This window comes from Tigriopus californicus, chromosome 11 (assembly GCF_007210705.1).
Source record: "Tigriopus californicus strain San Diego chromosome 11, Tcal_SD_v2.1, whole genome shotgun sequence".
NCBI classification, from domain to species: Eukaryota; Metazoa; Arthropoda; class Copepoda; order Harpacticoida; family Harpacticidae; genus Tigriopus; species Tigriopus californicus.
In genome coordinates, this window is record NC_081450.1 from 13064840 (window position 1) to 13083869 (window position 19030).

Sequence of the window (19030 nt, forward strand, 5' to 3'; positions counted from 1 at the left end):
CGCAAAATTTTGCGTCTTCAGTTTTTCTGATTTGTATAAGGGCGTTTACCATGATGATTTAAACTACAGGGGAGTTTTTCATACGCTTACCACCGAATTAAGGCTTGAATGTTGCCCAGAATGAGCGTCAGGTGGTCAGGCAAAAGTCATTGAATTCAGCATTTTACAGAAATTTAAGAAAGTGCTTTTTTCAACATTATTGAAAATAGAGAAGTACACATTTGTATAAGATAAGTCCTGAAAATCACTCCAAGTGACCCTCAAACAAGAAGTAAAGATGAAAATTGATTGATTGGTGCGAAATCTAATGATCAGGCTGGGCGTTGACTAATTAGTTTCTTCTTAGGTCAAATCAATCCCATCCTGAGGAAGCAAGCAATTTATGTAGTCACACTGGAATGATATTTTGCTCTCCATTTCGAGAACTTGAGCACCCAAAATGAAGCAAAAAATACCATTAGAGCAGAGTACGTCAATGAGTTGGGCGTACCATAGCGGTTGAATTTTAAACCTTCAGTTCTGTTCCAAAGCAATGACTGTACATGAGTCCCAAATCCTTGAAGGGTACGTGAAGAATAGCTATATAAAGCCATATATATAAAATGAAAAATAATCTTGAATCAATTTTAGCTGATGTGGTTATAGAAATATGTAGACAGTATGATTTTTGAGCAGCATTTTGCCCGTGTTTTTAACTCTCTACTCATCTGCGCATCTTTTTGTGCCCCAATGAGGTATTATCCCGGCTCCCTGAAGCAACGAACGATAAACAAGTTTTTCTGAAATGGACGGCCTTTCTAAATCTAGGGAACAAGAACTTGTGCTATTTCGTATTCTTGAGTCTTGTGGTGGAATAGAAACCATTTTGTGAGCTTCAATCACTTCGTTAATGATATTGTTGTCTGTTTGCAATACTCCAGCCACGCCAAGTAGTCCGAAACCCTCACCAAAGACGAAAGCTAAAGCCGTGAAATCGTATCAACTTTGATGAGACAAATTAATGCAGAAGTGATAGTGTACACCCCGTATTCCGATCCAAAGAAGGACATTTTCAAATTAGGTGAAAATCGCGAATGCCCACTCTATTCAAAATTCCTGTCTCTAATTTGTCGCAGGAAGAGCTAATTAGGTTGTTGTAAGATATTCAGGATTTTTGATGATCAAATATTTTTGATAATCTCCCTGATCAATTTCGCATCATAATCCAGTATTTTTGGACACCCCGATCTGTCAGATGAGTGCTACCATACATTGCGTCTTTGGTGTTGTTTGGGCAAAAGTCTTTTGTGTTGCGTGTGAGAATTTTGATGCTCAAATATCATTTTCCACATCTGAATTATACAATAACAGAAGTTGAAATATGCACAAGAGTATTTACTTCCAATATTTCATATATATGGCAACCACCCATGGAATAACTTAGTTTGTACATCTCTTCTTGTTTGATCATTTGGTAACACTAGATCAGATATCATGACGTCACAACTTATTGATATCAACAAGACTCTGAGTCGGCCATTGCTAGTGCAAAAACGATTGACACTGGTTCAGGAAATCATTGAAAACGAAAACAAGTGGATAATGTTGGTGCTTAGTTTGGCTGAAATTTGATACTTAATACGTGTAGTGTAGTGAAAAGCAAATCGAAAACTGAAAGGACACTGTGGAACAACGTAAAAGATCGCGTCAAAATCGTCAACACCATTCAAAAATTGCGGTGGATGAACATTGAAAGTTCTGTGTCAAAACTGCAATCTAATGAAGTATTCAAATGGCATCAACATGAAGCTCTTCTTTCTTAATGTTTTTCAACAGAAGAGAGCCATTCCTCCAAACAGAGATCAAAGTTGATCCTCGAACTATTGTTAATATGCTGGAATCATTAAATATCAAGATAATCAACAACCAAGCAACACCCAAAAACCTCAACCATGTGTCAAATTGAACTTATACCTTGTGCTGTTTTGATAATTACAACTTAATTGAACTAGACAATTAGGCTTCATTGAGCCCATGTAATACTCACTAACCCAAGAATGTGTACCTGTCTCATGTATAAACCAAGAGCAACAAATATATTTAAGATACATTGAAGTGTTTTGGTCTGTGTATTAAGAACATAATAACATCGTAAACAATATTAAGGAAAAAACTTTGTCATGATATATTCAAGTCGAGAATTGAACGATTGTTGGGAGCTTCTCAGTCTGATTGAGCCCTGTAACAACATTTGGAGACACACATTGTTTAATTGCATTAAAGTTCTTGCTCAGCTGATTGACTCTTCCCGTGGACCAAAATGACAATTCAAAGAACCAATTGGGCTTTTGGGAAGGATGCTTGGGCGCAGATTTTGACCACTTTGACGGGCTCTTTCACAATGTTCCACACTGTCTTTCCATTTTTCGGTTTGCTTTTTAAAACACTACACGTCTGAAGTATCAAATTTCAGCCAAACAAAGCACCAACATTACCCACTTGTTCTCTTTTTCGATGATTTCTTGAACCAGTGTCAAACGCTTTTGCACTAGCAATGGCCGACTCAGAGACTTGTTCATATCAATAAGTTGTGACGTCACGATATCAGATTTAGTGTTACCAAATAATCAAACAATAAGTAATGTATACACAAAGTTATTCCATGGGTGGTTCGCACAGATATGATGTATTGGAGGTCAAATACTCTTGCGCATTGTTTAACATCTGTTATTGTATACTTCAGATGTGGAAAATTCAATTTTTTCTTTAGAATGCTCACAAAAGACTTTTGCCCAAACAATACCAAAGACGCAATGTATGGTAACACTCATCTGACAGATCGGGGTGTCCAAAAATCCTGGATTATGATGCGAAATTGATCAGGGAGATTACCAAAAATGTTTGATCATCAAAAATCCTAAATATCTTACAACAACCTAATTAGCTCTTCCTGCGACAAATTAGAGACAGGAATTTTGAATAGAGTGGGCATTTGCTATTTTCACCTAATTTGAAAATGTCCTTCTTTGGATCGGAATACGGGGTGTGTACCTTATCAAAGCAGAAACAACATTGAAAGTTCGAGGTCAAGATATAAATCATCACTGATCAATGTGTATTTGGTCTCTTAAGTATTCCAAGCGACCTTTAATTGATCAACGACTTGCCAATAGTATTTTCAAACATATGGGCCTTTATTTCGAAGTGGTGGCCGACTTCTATTTCATAACCTTTCCGAAATAAGGCATCAACTTTACGTTGATGCTTCATGGAGTTCTAGCTCGTCTCTATACGCACACACGCACAATCTCAAGGCATCATCAAAAATTCGGCCCTTGGGATTCGTCGTCAAAAAGAACTGCTTCAAGAAAGAAGCATACATTTTTTGTGCAAGTGTACGGGTCAATCGAAACTTCCCAAGCTACCAATCATTGATATTTGTGCGCCCATCAACGATATTGAGTTCTACACGTCAAAACCAGCCTGGAATATCTAGAGATGAACCTTGCAATAAAATCCCAGCCGTCCTTAGACTTACCAAGATTAGCACAAAAGGTTGCTTGTAATGCCTTATGACTTAATTGACCTACCAATTAACTAACATCCCATGTTTTTCATATTGTGCTATAGCTTTCCTGAGTTGCTATTGATGTCTGAAAGTTAATAGACTAGTTATTCTTTGTCAAACAATTCCATGTATGATTTGTCATTCTGAAGTATACCACACCACCACGGTTGGTAGATTATGTGTAAATTCTGCAAGCAATTGGCGAGGTATACGTTTTCACAAGTAGTTTTCTCTGCAAGTTCCTGGACAAACCGAAATCTTATTTCTCATTTCAAAACAGGGCGAAGGAAAATCGGTTTGTTCAGGGAGCCCGAACGAGCTTTTATGGTAGGACAAAATGGTGTTCAATTAAGTGCTTAGATTTATAAAATGGCAAACTTATCAAAATTGATCACATTGTCTGAACATATTCAACGTCAAATGAGCTTAAACACAATTCGTTAGTATTGTATCATCAGTAGCTCTTCGCATCTTTAAAGCATAGCCTATTTTTCGTCAACCTGAAAAAACTCCTCAAGGATGAAAAGTATTCACCCATATTAACCAAATTACTAAAAAGTCGAAAATTTTGAGCTGTAGAGGAACTTGATATTTCGTCAGCACGTATCCTTAACACTGTAGGCCTAATGCCGTTCGTTGAAAGCATCATATACCTAGTCTGGAATCAGGGTCAGGCGTGTGAGCCAATGGAGAATTACTCTGCGCTCCGACCCGGGAGTCCCAACAACACCTACTCCCGGGGCGCCTCTGTACTTGACCACATTTTCATTTCATTTTGCAATACGTTACACATGTACCTTAAGAAAAAGTTTTTGATTTAAATCTGCATTGCATAGAATCTGAATTGGTCAGGGTTTTTGTTTAAGTAAAAGTTTCATTTCAAATGAGTGGAACCATACAAATAGATTTACACATAGCTTAATTCCGACAGATTCCTCATTCCAAATACCGATAGTAGTTATTACAACCTGTCTTTTGGACATTAAGATATTAGGGCGGCTTCACACAAGGATGAAAACCAAGATTGAATCCGGTTTGAGGATGGAACTTGGACTAGTCCTGGGGTGAGTTTTTGGAGTTTGAGTCTTGTTGTTCGACTTGCGTACAATGAAAGACTGGAGTGCTCCACTGGACTCAAGTCTGTTGGCGAGCTCGCTCCGGCACTAGTCCCACTTCAATCCTCCAACCGGATTCAATCTCGGTTTTCCATCCAGGTGTATAGCCGCCCTAAAGTTGCCCTTAGGGCGGCTTTACACTACAATGGAAAACTAGGATTGAATACGGTTTGAGGATGGAAGTAGGACTTGTGATGGGGCGAGTCCAGAATCGAGTCCGAGTTCTTTCTAAAACACTCAAGTCCGAACTTGTGTAAACATATCATTCTTTGGTTTAAATTTCGCAATATGAGTCTTTTAGTTCGACTTGAGTACAATGAAAGACTCGAGTCCTCTCCTGGACTCAACCCAGCACTAGGCCTACTTAAATCCTCAAACCGGATTTAATCTGAGAAGACTGATAAACTGAATCCACAGTCTTCGCTAGGGAAATTCTAACATCCAAGTACCATTCCTGTACACTCAGACTACAAGTGCTAGAATATTTTTGCTGCTCCCGCGGAATCTATCCCACCATTCATAGCCCAACCAGAGTCCAGGAAAAAATTATACACACTGATGAAGGTCCGAAAAAAGCCATTAATTCATCACATATTAATAGCATATTAACAAATGCAAAAGTTATGTTGGAAGCTGGTACGCTGGTCTGTCATGTCGCAGACCACTGGGCTCCTTTCATTGATATTTCAAACGGCTCTAAATTCTGTCAATCAAAAACGAATGATAAAATTTGCGGCAGATCCTTTTCAGATAAGAATACTCATAAACATCGCAAATTGCTCCAGGAAAGGGCGTGGGATTTTACCGATTTGACGGCGGATGAGGCGCTCAATAGATTCGAAACGATTTGGTCAATCTCTAAATCAAAAATTCAAAACTAGTCGAGAGGAAGCCGTAAAGAATGTTACAAAAATTGAGACAAATTTTGAGTTTTCAGAAGTTGTGGAAAAAGTTGTTTCCAAGCTGTTTCTAGAGTTCTTAGACAAGCACCTGTCAAATAAACAGCATGGCTTTCGCGACGAAATTAGTACAAACCACGCCATAAGAAACTATTTAGATAACATATTAAAGCATAGACATTTTAAGTTCGGACTCTCCATATTATTCGAAATAAAAAAGCTTTTGATTGGATGGATTACGAGGTGCAAGCCTATGGGGTCAAGAATAGGACTCTTCAATGGTTTAAAGACTACTTATCAAATCGCTCACAACTTGTACAAATTGGTAGCATTTTGTCAAAGCCTCAAATGCGGTGTACCCCAAGGGAGCATTCTAGGCCCGTTGCTTTTCTTAGTTTATGTTAACGATATGCCAAATTGTACTGGATATCATTTTACCATGTACGTCGATGACACGACGCTACAGTATTTTGGAGACAATGCAAACGAGGTCGAACAGGAGGCTAATGAGTGGTTGGAGGAACTCCATCTCTGGTTTAACAGAAACAGACTTAGATTAAATGTCGCGAAAAGTTTACTGAAAAAGCCACAAAATTCCTTGGGCTTGGGCTGGACGATGAATTGTCTTGGCATTCCATATAACCAATGTAGAAAATGGGTTAAAGCGAACTTTATTTAATTTTAGCTACCATGGAAAACATCTTCCAACAAAAATGAAGTTACTAACGTACAATTCATTTATCCAAGGTGAATTAGATTACGGCCTGGAATTCTTTGGAGAAGCGAAGACTGACAAATTAGAAGAAATTCAGTCGAGAGCTGCTTGTCATTGCGATCGTTCATTTTTCTGATTTTCGAGACAAAACGGAAGCATTTTATTTCTGGTATCTGCTCTTTTCCCAGTATTTTATCTCATGATCATGAGTTAACTCATTTCGTTCTGCTCTTTTCCCAGTATTTCATCTCATGATCATGAGTTAACTCATTTCACTCCCAAGGTCACAGCATTCACACACCTCGGTATCTTGCTGATCCCTGGATGCCGGATGTACAGATCACTGATGAAACCATCACATCGGTCCTTTTCTCTTTTCTATACAGGTTTGATTTCACCCCTTTAACAACCTGAAATAAACAAACAAACGGCACTCCTAAAAAAAAGAGGTTTTGGTTTTCCCTCGTAGTGCAAAGCCGCCCAAGACTTGCACATTTGCACTTTATTCACAGCTCTAGTAATGAGAGAATATTTCAGCCTGTGAGAATTTCGGTTGGCTCGAATGTTGAATGTCCTCTCCAATCCGTAATGGAGACACTTTTGAATTTGCTTCTTTTTTATCATTCATAAGGAATTTGTAGAAAAGCAGAAATATTTTGCCTAGATCAGTAACACATTTCTAGATATTATTTTAATCCAATCATACAAGCCAGTGCTGGTGAAATCCATCAAATCAAATTCGTTTGTACAACAATTGTTATTCTAATTTAGAAATGTGTAACAAGTTGATAGAGTGGACGGTAGCTACAACAAAAACATCCACACAAGCAAGAAATATGTATAGACACGATTAAAATTTCAACAACTTACAGTAATCTAAGTAAAGAAGCGCAGGTTTCAATAAAGAAATGCGTTTTGAATATCCATTTCAACTAAGTCAGGATTTCTAAATCGTTCTTCATTCTCTGCAATAACCGCTTCCCTTGGTTTGGGATCGACGTAGTCCAAGAAGTTTGTCCAAGTGTCGTTCCACTTTGTCGGATGACCTCTGAGATCTTTTTTCCTGACAACGGAAAACTGAATGGTCGCTTGCAACATGTCAAGAATTCTCAACATTTTGGGAGGAATATCTGTTCCATTCATTCCAAGCAAGTTTTCATATTCACAAGGGTCCTTGACAATATCAAACAAACAAGGTCCTTTTGCCAAGTTACATGAAACTTCCTGAAATCAACCAAATACAAAACTGATCAAGTTTCGAACCGTGATTTTCGTCAAATAGTCTATATTTAAGCTGTGAATCTCAGCCAAAATGAGTTAAGAAAACTTAAAATTAAGTTACACTAAACACATGATACTTTCGATTTGTGTCTTATAGATGCTTGAAAATAAATGATAATCCAAACATGTTGCTAGATAAGTGTTTTGTTCTTTTAGTGATTAAAAGCTGAACGAATGTTTTTTTTCACTGACTCGTAACTAATTTGGATCGCAAAATTGAGTTTTTTGCCTTGCATCGTATAAGTTGAGAAACTTTCAAACTTTAAATTGTTTCCCATTGACCAAAGAAAGTATCATCACTAGAATGCATGCAAAAAAGATACTTTTATGGCCAAGTGTTTTGCCCCCCCCCCCCATTTTACCCGAAATTCATGGGTTAAAACTTGCATCGACCGTTTTACATCGATCTTTCGGTACATCATTGATAATCCCATACCAAAAGTTGAACCCTCGATTTCCCTTGTGCGTTATCTTTGCCATTTTGTAGTTTTGAACTCTTAATGCATACACCTTCTTGGATGAAGATGAATTGTGAAGAATGATTTTTCTTGGTGACACTTGCTGCTTCGATATTGCGGGCCATAAATCAACTCCATCCATTTTGGGTAGTTCAGTGAACTGACCTCCTACAAAATATCAAGTAAAAATGGTACATCATTGATAATCCCATACCAAAAGTTGAACCCTCGATTTCCCTTGTGCGTTATCTTTGCCATTTTGTAGTTTTGAACTCTTAATGCATACACCTTCTTGGATGAAGATGAATTGTGAAGAATGATTTTTCTTGGTGACACTTGCTGCTTCGATATTGCGGGCCATAAATCAACTCCATCCATTTTGGGTAGTTCAGTGAACTGACCTCCTACAAAATATCAAGTAAAAATGGTAACTTAAAAATGGCAAAGATAGGAGAAAATGGGGTAATATAAATATCATTATGCTTTTGTCCTTGTGCAACAAAGCCTTTTGTAACGTTTGAAGCTGATTGTTTGATTGTTATTGTTATGATTTGTTCCAAGTCAGAAAGAGTTCTGATACTTTGTAGGATTCTTACCTGCCGCAGAGTACAGTGTTGGTAACCAATCATATATGGTCATCATTTCAGATGATATTCTTGCCTGATTTTGAATGAGTGGACTCCATACGGCTCCAACACCTCGAATACCGCCTTCAAACAGGCCACTTTTCATCTGTTTGTCACCAAAGAAGTTCACAACTGAGAGTGTTTTTCATTAGATCCAAAAGTCTTACTCACACCTCGCAGAGGAAAGTTGGAGCCAACAGCACCATGGTATTTGTCCCCAGCCCCTCCATTATCTGTACTGAACACGATTATGGAGTTTTCCAGCATCATCTCTTGTTGTAAAACCTGCACAATGTGTCCTACAGATTCATCCAATGACTTCAATTGGGCTTTATGAAATAAACAACGACTTTGAGGATCTAAGAAGCCAATACAAACCCAAAAAAAGATAAGGTTCACCTGCAAAAACTTGTCGTTTGTTGTGCCAAGCAGGAGAGCAATTTATGTAAGAAAATTGTTCCGTAACACTAACATGAGCTTGAACAGGAGTGTGAACAGCTGCGTGTGACACAAGTAAGAATAACGGCCGTGCCGAATTGTGATTTTGTATGATCTTGATCGACTCTTTGGTAATTATGTCTGTTACGTATTTTCCGTCATCGCTGAATGATATATTCATGTCTCTCCGAAAGTCATAGCCCTAAAAGACTACGCCAGTTATTTGTTTTTAGGTTTAATATTAAATGAAATCCTCACTCTACTTCCTTTATGTTCCGCCCTGGAGGTGTGGTTGAAGTAATCTTCTTGTCCATGCCAGAAACCCACGTGGCTGTCAAATCCACGAAAAATGGGTGTGTACATGGATCGATGAGCTCCTAGGTGCCATTTCCCCATAATATGAGTCGCATAACCCAAATCACCCTTTAAATATTCTGGCAGAAGTTTAAAAGCCAGGGGCAGCCCAGAAGGAGTCATGGATCCTAAAAGGCTGTCTTGAAGTCCTATACATTCAAGTCATGTCGCAATCAAGGTGACCAAATCGTAATTTAGTTTTTCACTTGCCCAAATGAATAGGATGCATTCCTGTTAAAAGAGCTCCTCGGCTTGGTGAACAAACATGCAGGGTATAATAATTGTGAAGGATCACGCCACTGTAGGCTAAAGCATCAATATTTGGCGTGGGAATTTGATTCATTCCATGAAAACCAACATCATTCCAGCCCTAAAATCATTTTGAGCTCGTTTTATGTAAATCATTGCGAGAGAATCTCTATTTGTATAGGCTTGATTCAACGAATTATTTCAAGGTTTAGATTTTGAACTTTGGATAAAGTGATGTCCTGAAATCATAAAATATATGACATAAACTAAAATAAAGTATAACATATGTACTATTCCTGTTGCAAAAAGGTATAAGTTTTTAATGCCAAAGATTCGTGAGTTGTTCTGGATCATTTTAGCTTAAAATGAATAGTCTGACACGAACTCCTTCGGAAGGAATCAGCAAATAAACATTTCCACTTGTCCGCCAATGACATGACTCACCAAATCGTCAGCAAGAATGAATATAATATGTGGATGAGATGGCACGGGTTTCTGAAGCGTAATGTGTGGTGTTGATAAGTGATGTAGCTTAAATTGAATTAACCACGTTGTAATAGTGAGAATACAGAGACAATAACCCGTTCGAGACACTCGACTCATATTGAATTAAGCGTAACAAATGTTCATTGTGACTTTGATCAATTGATTCAAACCAGAATCTAGCTCGTGTTGAGCGTGCAGACTTGCACATGCGTTGAACAAACGATGTATAAGCTTCTTCTCAAGGACCTATGTATTTTCTGGATCAAAGTCGAAAGCTTAGCTATTAAAGCTGTGCATCGGATCATACTTTACTTTTCGGATTGACTGACAATTTTCGGTGGCGGAATTGGGCGAAACAAATTGGATTTGGATTCGGATTCGGAATGGGAATGGGAAAGTCTAATTTTTTCCGGTTGATCTAAGTGCATGGAAATTTGTTTCGAAAACGGTCTCTTTCAGAACTCACAAATATGAGGGCAGTCAAGGAACATTGAAGTTACAAACAGTGAATGGAATTACCCACTTATAGGTAATATTGACAATTATACGGCAATCGCACACAAATAAAGAAACCCAAAATAACAAAAAGGGATCAAAGAATTTGCATGTATGTTTATTTCAGGACCGATTTTAGGTAGTTATATATTTGCGGTTCATAAAGTCATTATTAGGGAAAATAGAATTAGAATGGCTCAGCATATCAATCGAATCAATCATTTTTTTGCATCATTTTGGTAACAGAATTTCATTCAATAGTACTACAGTTGAAACAAATGGCAAAGTGAGAAGTTTTGCTATTTTATCAGTTTCAAATAATTGAAAAATGAAAATGGCAAATCTTTTATTTGACAACATCACACAGTTTTTATATTACGTCCTAGTTTATGCACGTTAAATGATTATTTTTCTAGAAATGTACGAAAAAAAAATTAAAGAGGAAGGAAAACCGAGTGTCAAGCAAAAATTAATGTCATTTAATAAATCAAATTGAAGACGAACAAACTCTTCATAATGATGTTGCTACTCCGGTAATGAGGTAATGAGAATATGAAAGCACTGACTGCATCCAGGGTCCCTCTCGGAAACATATAAAATATTTTTACAGAATAAATTTAGCCGTTCAATGACATTTTTATTACATGCATCTAATAATTCGTATATTTTTGTTCATAATAATAATAATCTATTTACTGTACACAGAAAGATGTCTTGAATGGATTCAAGGCACAAAAATGTGATGACACAATCTCTCGAAAGTAGAATCTGATCAGTAATCGAGTTTGAGTTTGCTGATCGATGAGACCCTGGTATTGAAGTCTGGAATGGTTGGGAGGAAGTTATCCAGGTCTACTTTGAATTTGGGAAGGGAATTTTTAACAGCATAGATGACCCAGAGGGAGGCGGGCAGTTTGTGGAAGAGTCTTGGTCCTCTTTCAAGAAATGAGTGGCGCATGTTTCACTTAGTAGCCGCATGCTTGTTATTGTTCCAAAGGGGTTGGATACATTTGACACGTTCATTACTTCGGTGGACGAAAGCAATGCCCGTGCTATGGGATAGCTCATGGATGCACTTAAAAGGATGTAGTAGGGCATACCATTCGTGTCTCCTTTGTTCACTCTACATACAGGTGTAGATGTTAAAGTCGATCCCAGTTGGAAAGTTTAGATATTCCTGGGATCCGGCGAGTGAAGTGCCGGAGTATACTCTCCATTTTGTTTGACTCGCCAACAAGATACGGACTCCAAAGCAATGAGGCGTGGTCAAGATGGGGTTGTACAATGGATTGGTAAAAGGGTGATCATAGCTAGCCTATCTGTCGTCTCAAAGGCGCGCAGGGCCCAGCCTCCCATCTGAACAGCTTTTTACTTTTTCTTGACAGCCTTTGAATATTTTCTTTTTAAATCTTTATTGCGAGATTATTTCTCATTGGATCAGGATATTTTTATTTTACAATATTATTATACAATTTGGTCTTGTCCCGTTCGGGGTTCCAGGTGCGCCATTCGAGGCGTGATGATCCATGAAAGGCGGGGGGAGACCTAGGATTGAACCTATGACCCCGAGCATAGCTCGGTCGCGCGTTTACCAACTGCGCTACGACCATCTCCCTACGCAAACTTTCTCTTTCAATTGCTTATTTTGTCATAGTTGAATGAGTTTCGGTTTGAAAGTCAATTGGGTTGGGAGAAAAAAATCAGATTTGCTATGAACATGTAATTTACTTCGCAAGGCCTAAGTAAAATATTTAGTTGGTATTCATTCTAATTCACAAAATATCGTTCAATAGTCTTTGCAGGGGGCAGAGAATTACACGCGGTGCGTAGCCCTCAGGGTCACACTTTCATTGTGAGGGGGAAAATATCATTGCCCCGTAGTTCCTCAGAGGCTCAATTAGAAATTCAATTCATTAGGGTAAAGTTATAATTAGAATCTCGTTCGGCGTTTTACTTTTCAATGTGTTCACCTCAAGCAGTCACAACAGCCTAGGCTAAGAACTGTCAAAGCGTGGGATCCGTCTTTTGACATATGAGGCCATCCAGTCTTAAGAATACCTGTATATAAATTTGTTTGGAGCATTACCCTTCTCATAGAAAAACGTTGAGTACGAAACCAGTTATTCAGAAACGAGGTTTTCGAAAACCCTAGTTTTCCAGTAACCGGAATGCCTTGAAAAGTGATGATGTCAAATCCATGTCAAACTAAAGGTTTTATTGAAAGTTGTGAGAGCAACGATACTTAGGGTCAGCCTTTAGCTCATTCGGGACCAGATCCCATATTTTCTTAACCAATGTCTTGTAAAGCCTCTTCATGGAAGCGAATGGTTTTGAGGTATTCACGACAATGATTCTAGAATAAAACAGAAGCAATAGTGCATATTTAGTAATGTTTGAGAAAAATGATCGCTTTTCGTTGCCATAACTGTAACATTCAACAATCAGCAAATTCTCCACTCACTGTTCACTAGGCAAAGGAAAGGTGGTATTCTTATGAACCAACCAATCCTCATGAAGTCGATGAATGTTCCACAAGAATTCGCGAGTAATTTGGGACTCTTCTTTACGACCTCGTCGTTTAATTCGTTCCAAAACCACATCTGGGTTAGATTGCAAATACACTGAAAAATGTGAAGAGTTTCGCTCGAAAATTAGACCGGTTCCGATGGGAAAGTCATTAAACCATTTACCTACCCGTCAGGTCAGTTGAAACGTCAATAGCTTCCATTTCATGGAACATGCTATACCACTGACTTAAAATATTGTACTCCACAGGCTGCAGGTTGCCAGAACGATAGAGGTTTTCAATAAATACAAATCGGGCGCTTTGCAAGGACCTTTCCATCACTTTAATTACACCAAAGTTTCGCAAATGCTCTTGGAGCATAGTTAGTTGCACATAGGATTCCTGAAAGAACCAAGAGTGATAAATAACACGAGCACGCTATAGAACTAAGTTGGCATTTTATTGTGACAAACCTGAGCCATTCCCCATCTTTTTGGATCGTTATAAATAAGTTGCAAAAGGTCAGTTCCATTCAAATTGGTCCATCGATCAACGGGCTCAGTGAGTACATCCATCAATGGATACACCTAAATTTAATTTATTGCTTTAGTATGTGATCTTACTCGGATGCATTTGTTTTAGAATGATTTTTTACCTCAAATGACTTCAAGAAGGTGCTTTTACCAGTTCCAACGATTCCCTCTACATTGATTGTAAAAGGTTTACGCCGCCTCCTAAATTCTCGAGCACTCGGAAAACGAATGCCATTCCACATATTTTCCAATTCTGAATAAGAGACCACATCTCTGAAGAGAAAGCACCACGTGACATTTGAATTAAACATACAAAATGAAAACCATGACCTAGCTTAGCTTACTCGAATTTGGAGATCTTATTGACATCTATGGCAACGCTGATTACCCCACAAACCAGACAAGTCAGGGTGAGAAGAAACTCTTTGGTGTTCATGGTTCAATGTTTTTGAACGTGTGTTCTTTCTTGAGAAGACTTTTAACAAATGAACTACTGGGAAGCTAAAAAGAACTGGAAGATTTTATTTGTATCTTCACCACGTTAAATGAAGGATGCTGGACGAATATTGCTGACTTAGTATGAGGCCACTCATAAGCTTTGGTAGCCAAAGACGGAATTTAGGCCAAAGACCCAAAAATTATTACCCCTTTAGTCCCGATGCAAACGGCGATTGTGGCTTTATTTTGGATGACTATTGGACGAACGACGGGAATTTAGCGTAGCAGGAGAATGAATGATACTTTTGAAAAGTTGACAAAGGTCGTGTTGTATTTTTTGCATCAGCAAAGAAAAGAAATCTCTTCCCTCATATGATGAAGCATGCTATCTCAATATGTGATTCAGATAATGAAGTACAAGTTTTAGATGATACGCAATTCGTATTTACCCCGACCAATCATTGACTTTGGGTGCTACAAATTGTACTTTGCCTATGACATTTTCTTTTGTTGAGTGGCGGAAGCGTGTCATCAATAACTCATTGACTCTTTATGACAGAATATGCTCGTTTCACAGTCTTTAAATTCCAATTGATTTTGGTAATAAGAGAGATCTGTCAGTAGGATTTGAAAAAGATGCGGCTCACATGTATTCAATTTATTCCAAAGGACAAAGTTATCAGATCAATAAAAATCTATGCATTTCAAAGTTACCTACGAGTACACCTTTTGACGAGCCTTTTGGATGAAAATTGATTCGGTGAATAAGATGCACATAAATAACACTGGAATAACCAATTTTATATTCAGTAGCTCAATTTTCAAGGATTCCCGTGCCACATTGTTTTATTCCTTGTTGTTTTTTAAGAAATGATTTTGGATTGCTTTCAGGAGATATCGCCCAACCTCCAAGACTGAAAACCCTAAATAAAGACCCAGGCTTCCTCCAAGCGACGAGATGATGGATATCGCATCATAGATATAAACTTCTTCCTCATTTGTCGAACTCATCGTACTGTATGCAAGGCGAATCCTCGTCTCGTTGTTTCCAAATATTTTTGTCTCAGTAGCGGACGCCTTGTAAAAGACAAGATTACAACTTTCAAGACATCTCTCCGAGAAGTGCCGTTTTATGAAGGCTTTTCTTTGGGAATTGATTAGGCCTTTTGTGAAATTAAAGGTTGTGCACACTGGATTTTGATTGGCGAAGAAAGATTGATCTGAAAGATCAAAATCACAGTTTACTCACATAGGGAAACAATATTTGAGGTTAATACGTGTAAATATGTTATTAAAGCTCTTGAAATTGTTCGACTATTTCTTAACGAGTTTGAGTGAAATTCTTACTTAAGGCGAAATCGAATGGAGAATGACAAAAAAATGGTTTCCTCAATTCTTGCATGAATCCATCAATGCAAGAGTAATAATCCGCCGAATTCCAAGTTGTCTGACAGTGCTTAAGCGACTGTTTTCCACTTGGTAGCAATTTTTGGTAGTGCTTTCTTATTAAGATATCATTGATTGTTCCTGGATAGAGATCCAGTACCTCCTTTTTTGAAGTGAGCCAATACTACAAAAATGGAAGAAAAAAATAACTAGAACATAGGATACCACTTCCACATTGAAGAGCGATTGGATAATTAATGTATGTTCTAACCTGATTGACAAGTGCCATCTCCATACCATGATCATGAATGAACATTTTGAATCGTCCGGTCTCATTGCCAAACACGTGCTTCAAGTCAATTCTCAGCAATGACTCGGTCGTGGCTGAGATGCCTTCCAAGAGGAACGTGAAACATTTGCCATTGTACCACGTGTTTGTTTCCTAAAAGGATCACTCTACAGTGTTGAACAAGCTTTTTAAAGTCTTCATTTTGGCCCTACTTTACCTTATAGTACTGCTTCTGGTCCAATCTCAGCGCTTTTTTTTGACTTTCAACAAAAACAGCAGTTTGGACCACTTCTTGAAAGGAATGGGTTGACTGATCGTAGAGATTGCTGTCGTCTTCAGATGTGATAGGCCATTGAGTTGTCCCTTGGTAATCTGTCGAAAACTGGTTCACGTCCCAAGATTCTTGGGATAAGCCGAGTTCGGATAGACGAGTTTGAGAGAAAGGAGGATCGGGACAAATTGAGATTCGAGGCAAATCCAAACCACCGTTGCTCGGCAAGGTATTCCTGACCGGGACCAAACATAAGAAAGTGAGTTATTGCCCTTATTTTCTTTCAACTTGCATTCTGTTTCGTCTCGAGTTTTTCGACGAGAGTATCAACGATCGCTTCGTATTATGGATGGTCAACAGAAGTGAGCATGTATTCATGTAAGGGATTATTATCTTAGAATCAAAAGGACCGCCATTTTTGTACATTATTGCAAGAATTTTCCGGTCTCAAATGGGACGACCATTCAATGGCTTTACTATCTTACGACTTTGGGACTTACAAGATGGACATGGTTGTCAGCCCTTTCGAAAACTTTATCAGAAGCTCCCAACATTGGCTCATAAATCCGGCAAAACACAAGCCGTAGAGCATTACGTGTGCAGCCTTGAAAAGCATTTTATCTCAACTAAATTGGAACGTCAAGGAACGAGTTAGTGAAGGAAAATAATGGGAGTGTCTTGGAGGCTAAAGGTGTTTTCGGGTATGAATAGGCGAGACTATGGAAAGTGGGCACTAACGTTAGTAACTAACTACAATGTTAATAGTTCCAGCTTTCTCCTTCATTGACAGGGCGTTTCACGAAACCAGTAGATCAAGTCAAGGCCTTTTGCGCCATATTTTGTCGGCGACTAATGTCAACAGTATCCAAGACCTCAATTATCTACTCACCACCAAGTGGTAGGCATCCAGGATGTTGTTCTTGAGGAGGGCTGTCCTGAGGTACGCCTACTCCTGACAGAACATTCCTCCAGGATGACACATGAGTTCCGCCCAAAACTCGTTGCTTACTAAGGGCATGCCAACTTTTGATCCATGGTATGAGTGGCCCCCAATTCCAACGCCAGGTATGGATTTGATCAAAATTGTGTGTGGAATTATGGAATATAATGTAAAGTAGTAAAAGTGTACTCTGTCCCATGGGTTTCGATTGTATAGCATAATGGTGTGTACAGGAACAAGAAAAACTCAAACTTGGAGGAGTTCTTGATAAGAATCACTTTGAGGGTTACATTAGTAAGATTATGTGCAGGGCTTGGTGAGTAACTTTAATCCAGAAGATTGGATTTGGACGGAAAAAAGATTTTGAAAAATTCTGAAGGAAGCATAAAAAGATAAGAAACCGGTATGGGAAGAGAGGAGGAAGAAAAGAAAAAGAACTGAGGACCGATTTTTTAAAGCTCTTAGCTCGGAGTTAGGTTATTCGGTATGAAAATGCAATGGCCAAAATGGTGAGCTAATGCTCAATCTGGTTAACGTCCAAGCCGTAACTCTGAGGTGTTAGCGTTTAAAAGACTCGCCTTTGAAGACCTACTTTGCAGAATCATTCCATATATGATCAAAACTATAACTTAACACGGAAAGTGGCATTTCCAATCATCCATTGGTTTCAAAGGTGGTCATGCCTAGCAACCCCGCTTAATGAATCCTCGCCACACTTTGTGTAGTTTTTTCTCATAGTATCCTAAAGATGAAGGACCCTTTCATTCAAACGAACCGCTCGACCATGAGCATTTTTTAAATCAAGTTTTACAATCTGTCCAAAGCTCAAGGCTTCATGCTGGGACAACAAATTCAAAAGATTTACAGATAACACCGGTAAAGACCTCACAACTGTTCGCATTGAAAATGTTGTTTTATTTTGATTTGGAGGAAAGTGTCTGTTTGGTGATTGTTCCAAAGTAAAGGAAAGGTTCAGGTAGCAATGTATCCTGACTTCGAGGCCACATTGCACGGTGGGATTAATTTTTTTAGGCAAGGTTAGCGGGTTTTTAACTTATGATTGGAAATGATTTTAATACCGAATTTGACCCTGCCACTATAGGGACCCCTGAACCAGACCTGTGTTGTAATTCCAATTGCTATTACATTTCATGTAATTGCAATTGTAATTGCAAGTCTTTCCTCATTAGTCTTTCCTCAATAAGAGGAACGAATTAGTTGCAATCACGTTGGTCAAAAATAATAATTCTTCACAAAACCGTTACTCGAAAAAAATGTAATGGCTTTTTTCGTCACTCGGTACTTTTCCTTAGTTTCAGATTACCAATATTTTATGGTTTCCCCCTTCGAGACCATACTTCTCTAAAGAATTTGTGCCTTTTGCTTCAAGCAGTCCTACGGCGTAACATTTGAAGACTTGATGTCAACATTTTTCAATAATGAGCATTGGCATCTAATTTTTGCATAATCGTTCAAATTGTATTGCATCATAATGCCTTCAGGAGTCAAGATTAGGACCCTGGATGAGGTAATGATTTTTAAAGGTTTGAAACAAAGTCGCAAAAGTCATGATGGAAAAACAGTATTTGACATTGTCAAGCCCGTTAAGCTTCCATGTTAAAAGCCTATGCTTAAGTCGTGGAGATTTGGAGACTTTGGAAATTTGATGCGTCATACTCAAGCCAAAGAAGTATCTTCCTTACTTAACAATAGCATTGAATCAGGTCTTCAGTCCAAGCGGAATTTGATTGAGAAGATGTAAACAATTAAGTGGTAGATGCAACAAAGAAAGAACACGCTCAGAGTAGTTAAGAGCACGCACAATTTTCAACCCCACACCACACAATGTGTCACTTGCCACATTCTCTAGGTCAGGAAATGTTCCATTAGGCTGGAAACATTGCCCGTTACATGCGGCCATTCACCTTATCTTCTATTCAGGGTAGGTTTATGCCTCTGAGCCCAAAGCTGAGCACCTTTTTGAAAAAAAAAATGTTGCGGAAC

At 38.4% G+C, this 19030-nt stretch overlaps 3 protein-coding genes and 1 long non-coding RNA gene across 5 annotated transcripts; all 4 read right to left on the minus strand.

Annotated features, from left to right (window-relative positions):
* Positions 1-6216: 6216 nt before the first annotated feature.
* LOC131889941 (uncharacterized) lies at positions 6217-7887 on the minus strand. Its single transcript, XR_009374255.1, has 2 exons — positions 7147-7887; positions 6217-6686 (listed from the first exon to the last, which is right to left on the minus strand). It is a non-coding gene; the product is annotated as an uncharacterized LOC131889941 (long non-coding RNA).
* A 280-nt stretch (positions 7888-8167) lies between these two features.
* On the minus strand, positions 8168-10323 carry LOC131891188 (arylsulfatase B-like). Its single transcript, XM_059240713.1, has 8 exons — positions 10127-10323; positions 9644-9803; positions 9338-9582; positions 9041-9281; positions 8813-8970; positions 8612-8747; positions 8230-8419; positions 8168-8183 (listed from the first exon to the last, which is right to left on the minus strand). The coding sequence occupies exons 1-8, from the start codon at positions 10283-10285 to the stop codon at positions 8168-8170; spliced, it is 1305 nt and encodes a 434-aa protein (XP_059096696.1). The 5' UTR covers positions 10286-10323.
* A 2534-nt stretch (positions 10324-12857) lies between these two features.
* Positions 12858-14216, minus strand: LOC131889936 (deoxynucleoside kinase-like). The gene is made up of 6 exons (XM_059239166.1): positions 14047-14216; positions 13825-13975; positions 13643-13756; positions 13358-13571; positions 13125-13284; positions 12858-13016 (listed from the first exon to the last, which is right to left on the minus strand). The coding sequence occupies exons 1-6, from the start codon at positions 14136-14138 to the stop codon at positions 12878-12880; spliced, it is 870 nt and encodes a 289-aa protein (XP_059095149.1). The 5' UTR covers positions 14139-14216; the 3' UTR covers positions 12858-12877.
* A 400-nt stretch (positions 14217-14616) lies between these two features.
* On the minus strand, positions 14617-16733 carry LOC131889933 (uncharacterized). 2 transcript variants are annotated; one of them, XM_059239162.1, is made up of 5 exons: positions 16587-16733; positions 16033-16321; positions 15798-15968; positions 15488-15710; positions 14618-15360 (listed from the first exon to the last, which is right to left on the minus strand). In XM_059239162.1, exons 1-5 carry the CDS (start codon positions 16700-16702, stop codon positions 14987-14989), a joined length of 1173 nt encoding a protein of 390 aa, XP_059095145.1. In that variant the 5' UTR covers positions 16703-16733; the 3' UTR covers positions 14618-14986. The 2 variants fall into 2 exon arrangements, with proteins under 2 accessions (XP_059095146.1, XP_059095145.1); XM_059239163.1 differs by lacking the exon at positions 15488-15710 and having other exon boundaries at positions 14617-15360.
* Positions 16734-19030: the final 2297 nt, after the last annotated feature.

What these genes read in the sequence shown, in the direction of transcription:
- LOC131889936 (XM_059239166.1), bottom strand. Translation starts at nt 14,138, where the DNA reads ATGAACACCAAAGAGTTTCTTCTCACCCTGACTTGTCTGGTTTGTGGG. An exon ending in AATAAGATCTCCAAATTCGA is followed by an intron (nt 13,976 to 14,046) that starts GTAAGCTAAGCT and finishes CTTTCTCTTCAG; the next exon opens with AGATGTGGTCTCTTATTCAG. An exon ending in CGTTTCAACTGACCTGACGG is followed by an intron (nt 13,285 to 13,357) that starts GTAGGTAAATGG and finishes CACATTTTTCAG; the next exon opens with TGTATTTGCAATCTAACCCA.
- LOC131889933 (XM_059239162.1), bottom strand. Translation starts at nt 16,702, where the DNA reads ATGCTTTTCAAGGCTGCACACGTAATGCTCTACGGCTTGTGTTTTGCC. An exon ending in CTGACAACCATGTCCATCTT is followed by an intron (nt 16,322 to 16,586) that starts GTAAGTCCCAAA and finishes GGTCCCGGTCAG; the next exon opens with GAATACCTTGCCGAGCAACG. An exon ending in AGATGGCACTTGTCAATCAG is followed by an intron (nt 15,711 to 15,797) that starts GTTAGAACATAC and finishes CCATTTTTGTAG; the next exon opens with TATTGGCTCACTTCAAAAAA.
- LOC131891188 (XM_059240713.1), bottom strand. Translation starts at nt 10,285, where the DNA reads ATGAGTCGAGTGTCTCGAACGGGTTATTGTCTCTGTATTCTCACTATT. An exon ending in CGGAACATAAAGGAAGTAGA is followed by an intron (nt 9,282 to 9,337) that starts GTGAGGATTTCA and finishes GTAGTCTTTTAG; the next exon opens with GGCTATGACTTTCGGAGAGA. An exon ending in CCAACTTTCCTCTGCGAGGT is followed by an intron (nt 8,748 to 8,812) that starts GTGAGTAAGACT and finishes GGTGACAAACAG; the next exon opens with ATGAAAAGTGGCCTGTTTGA.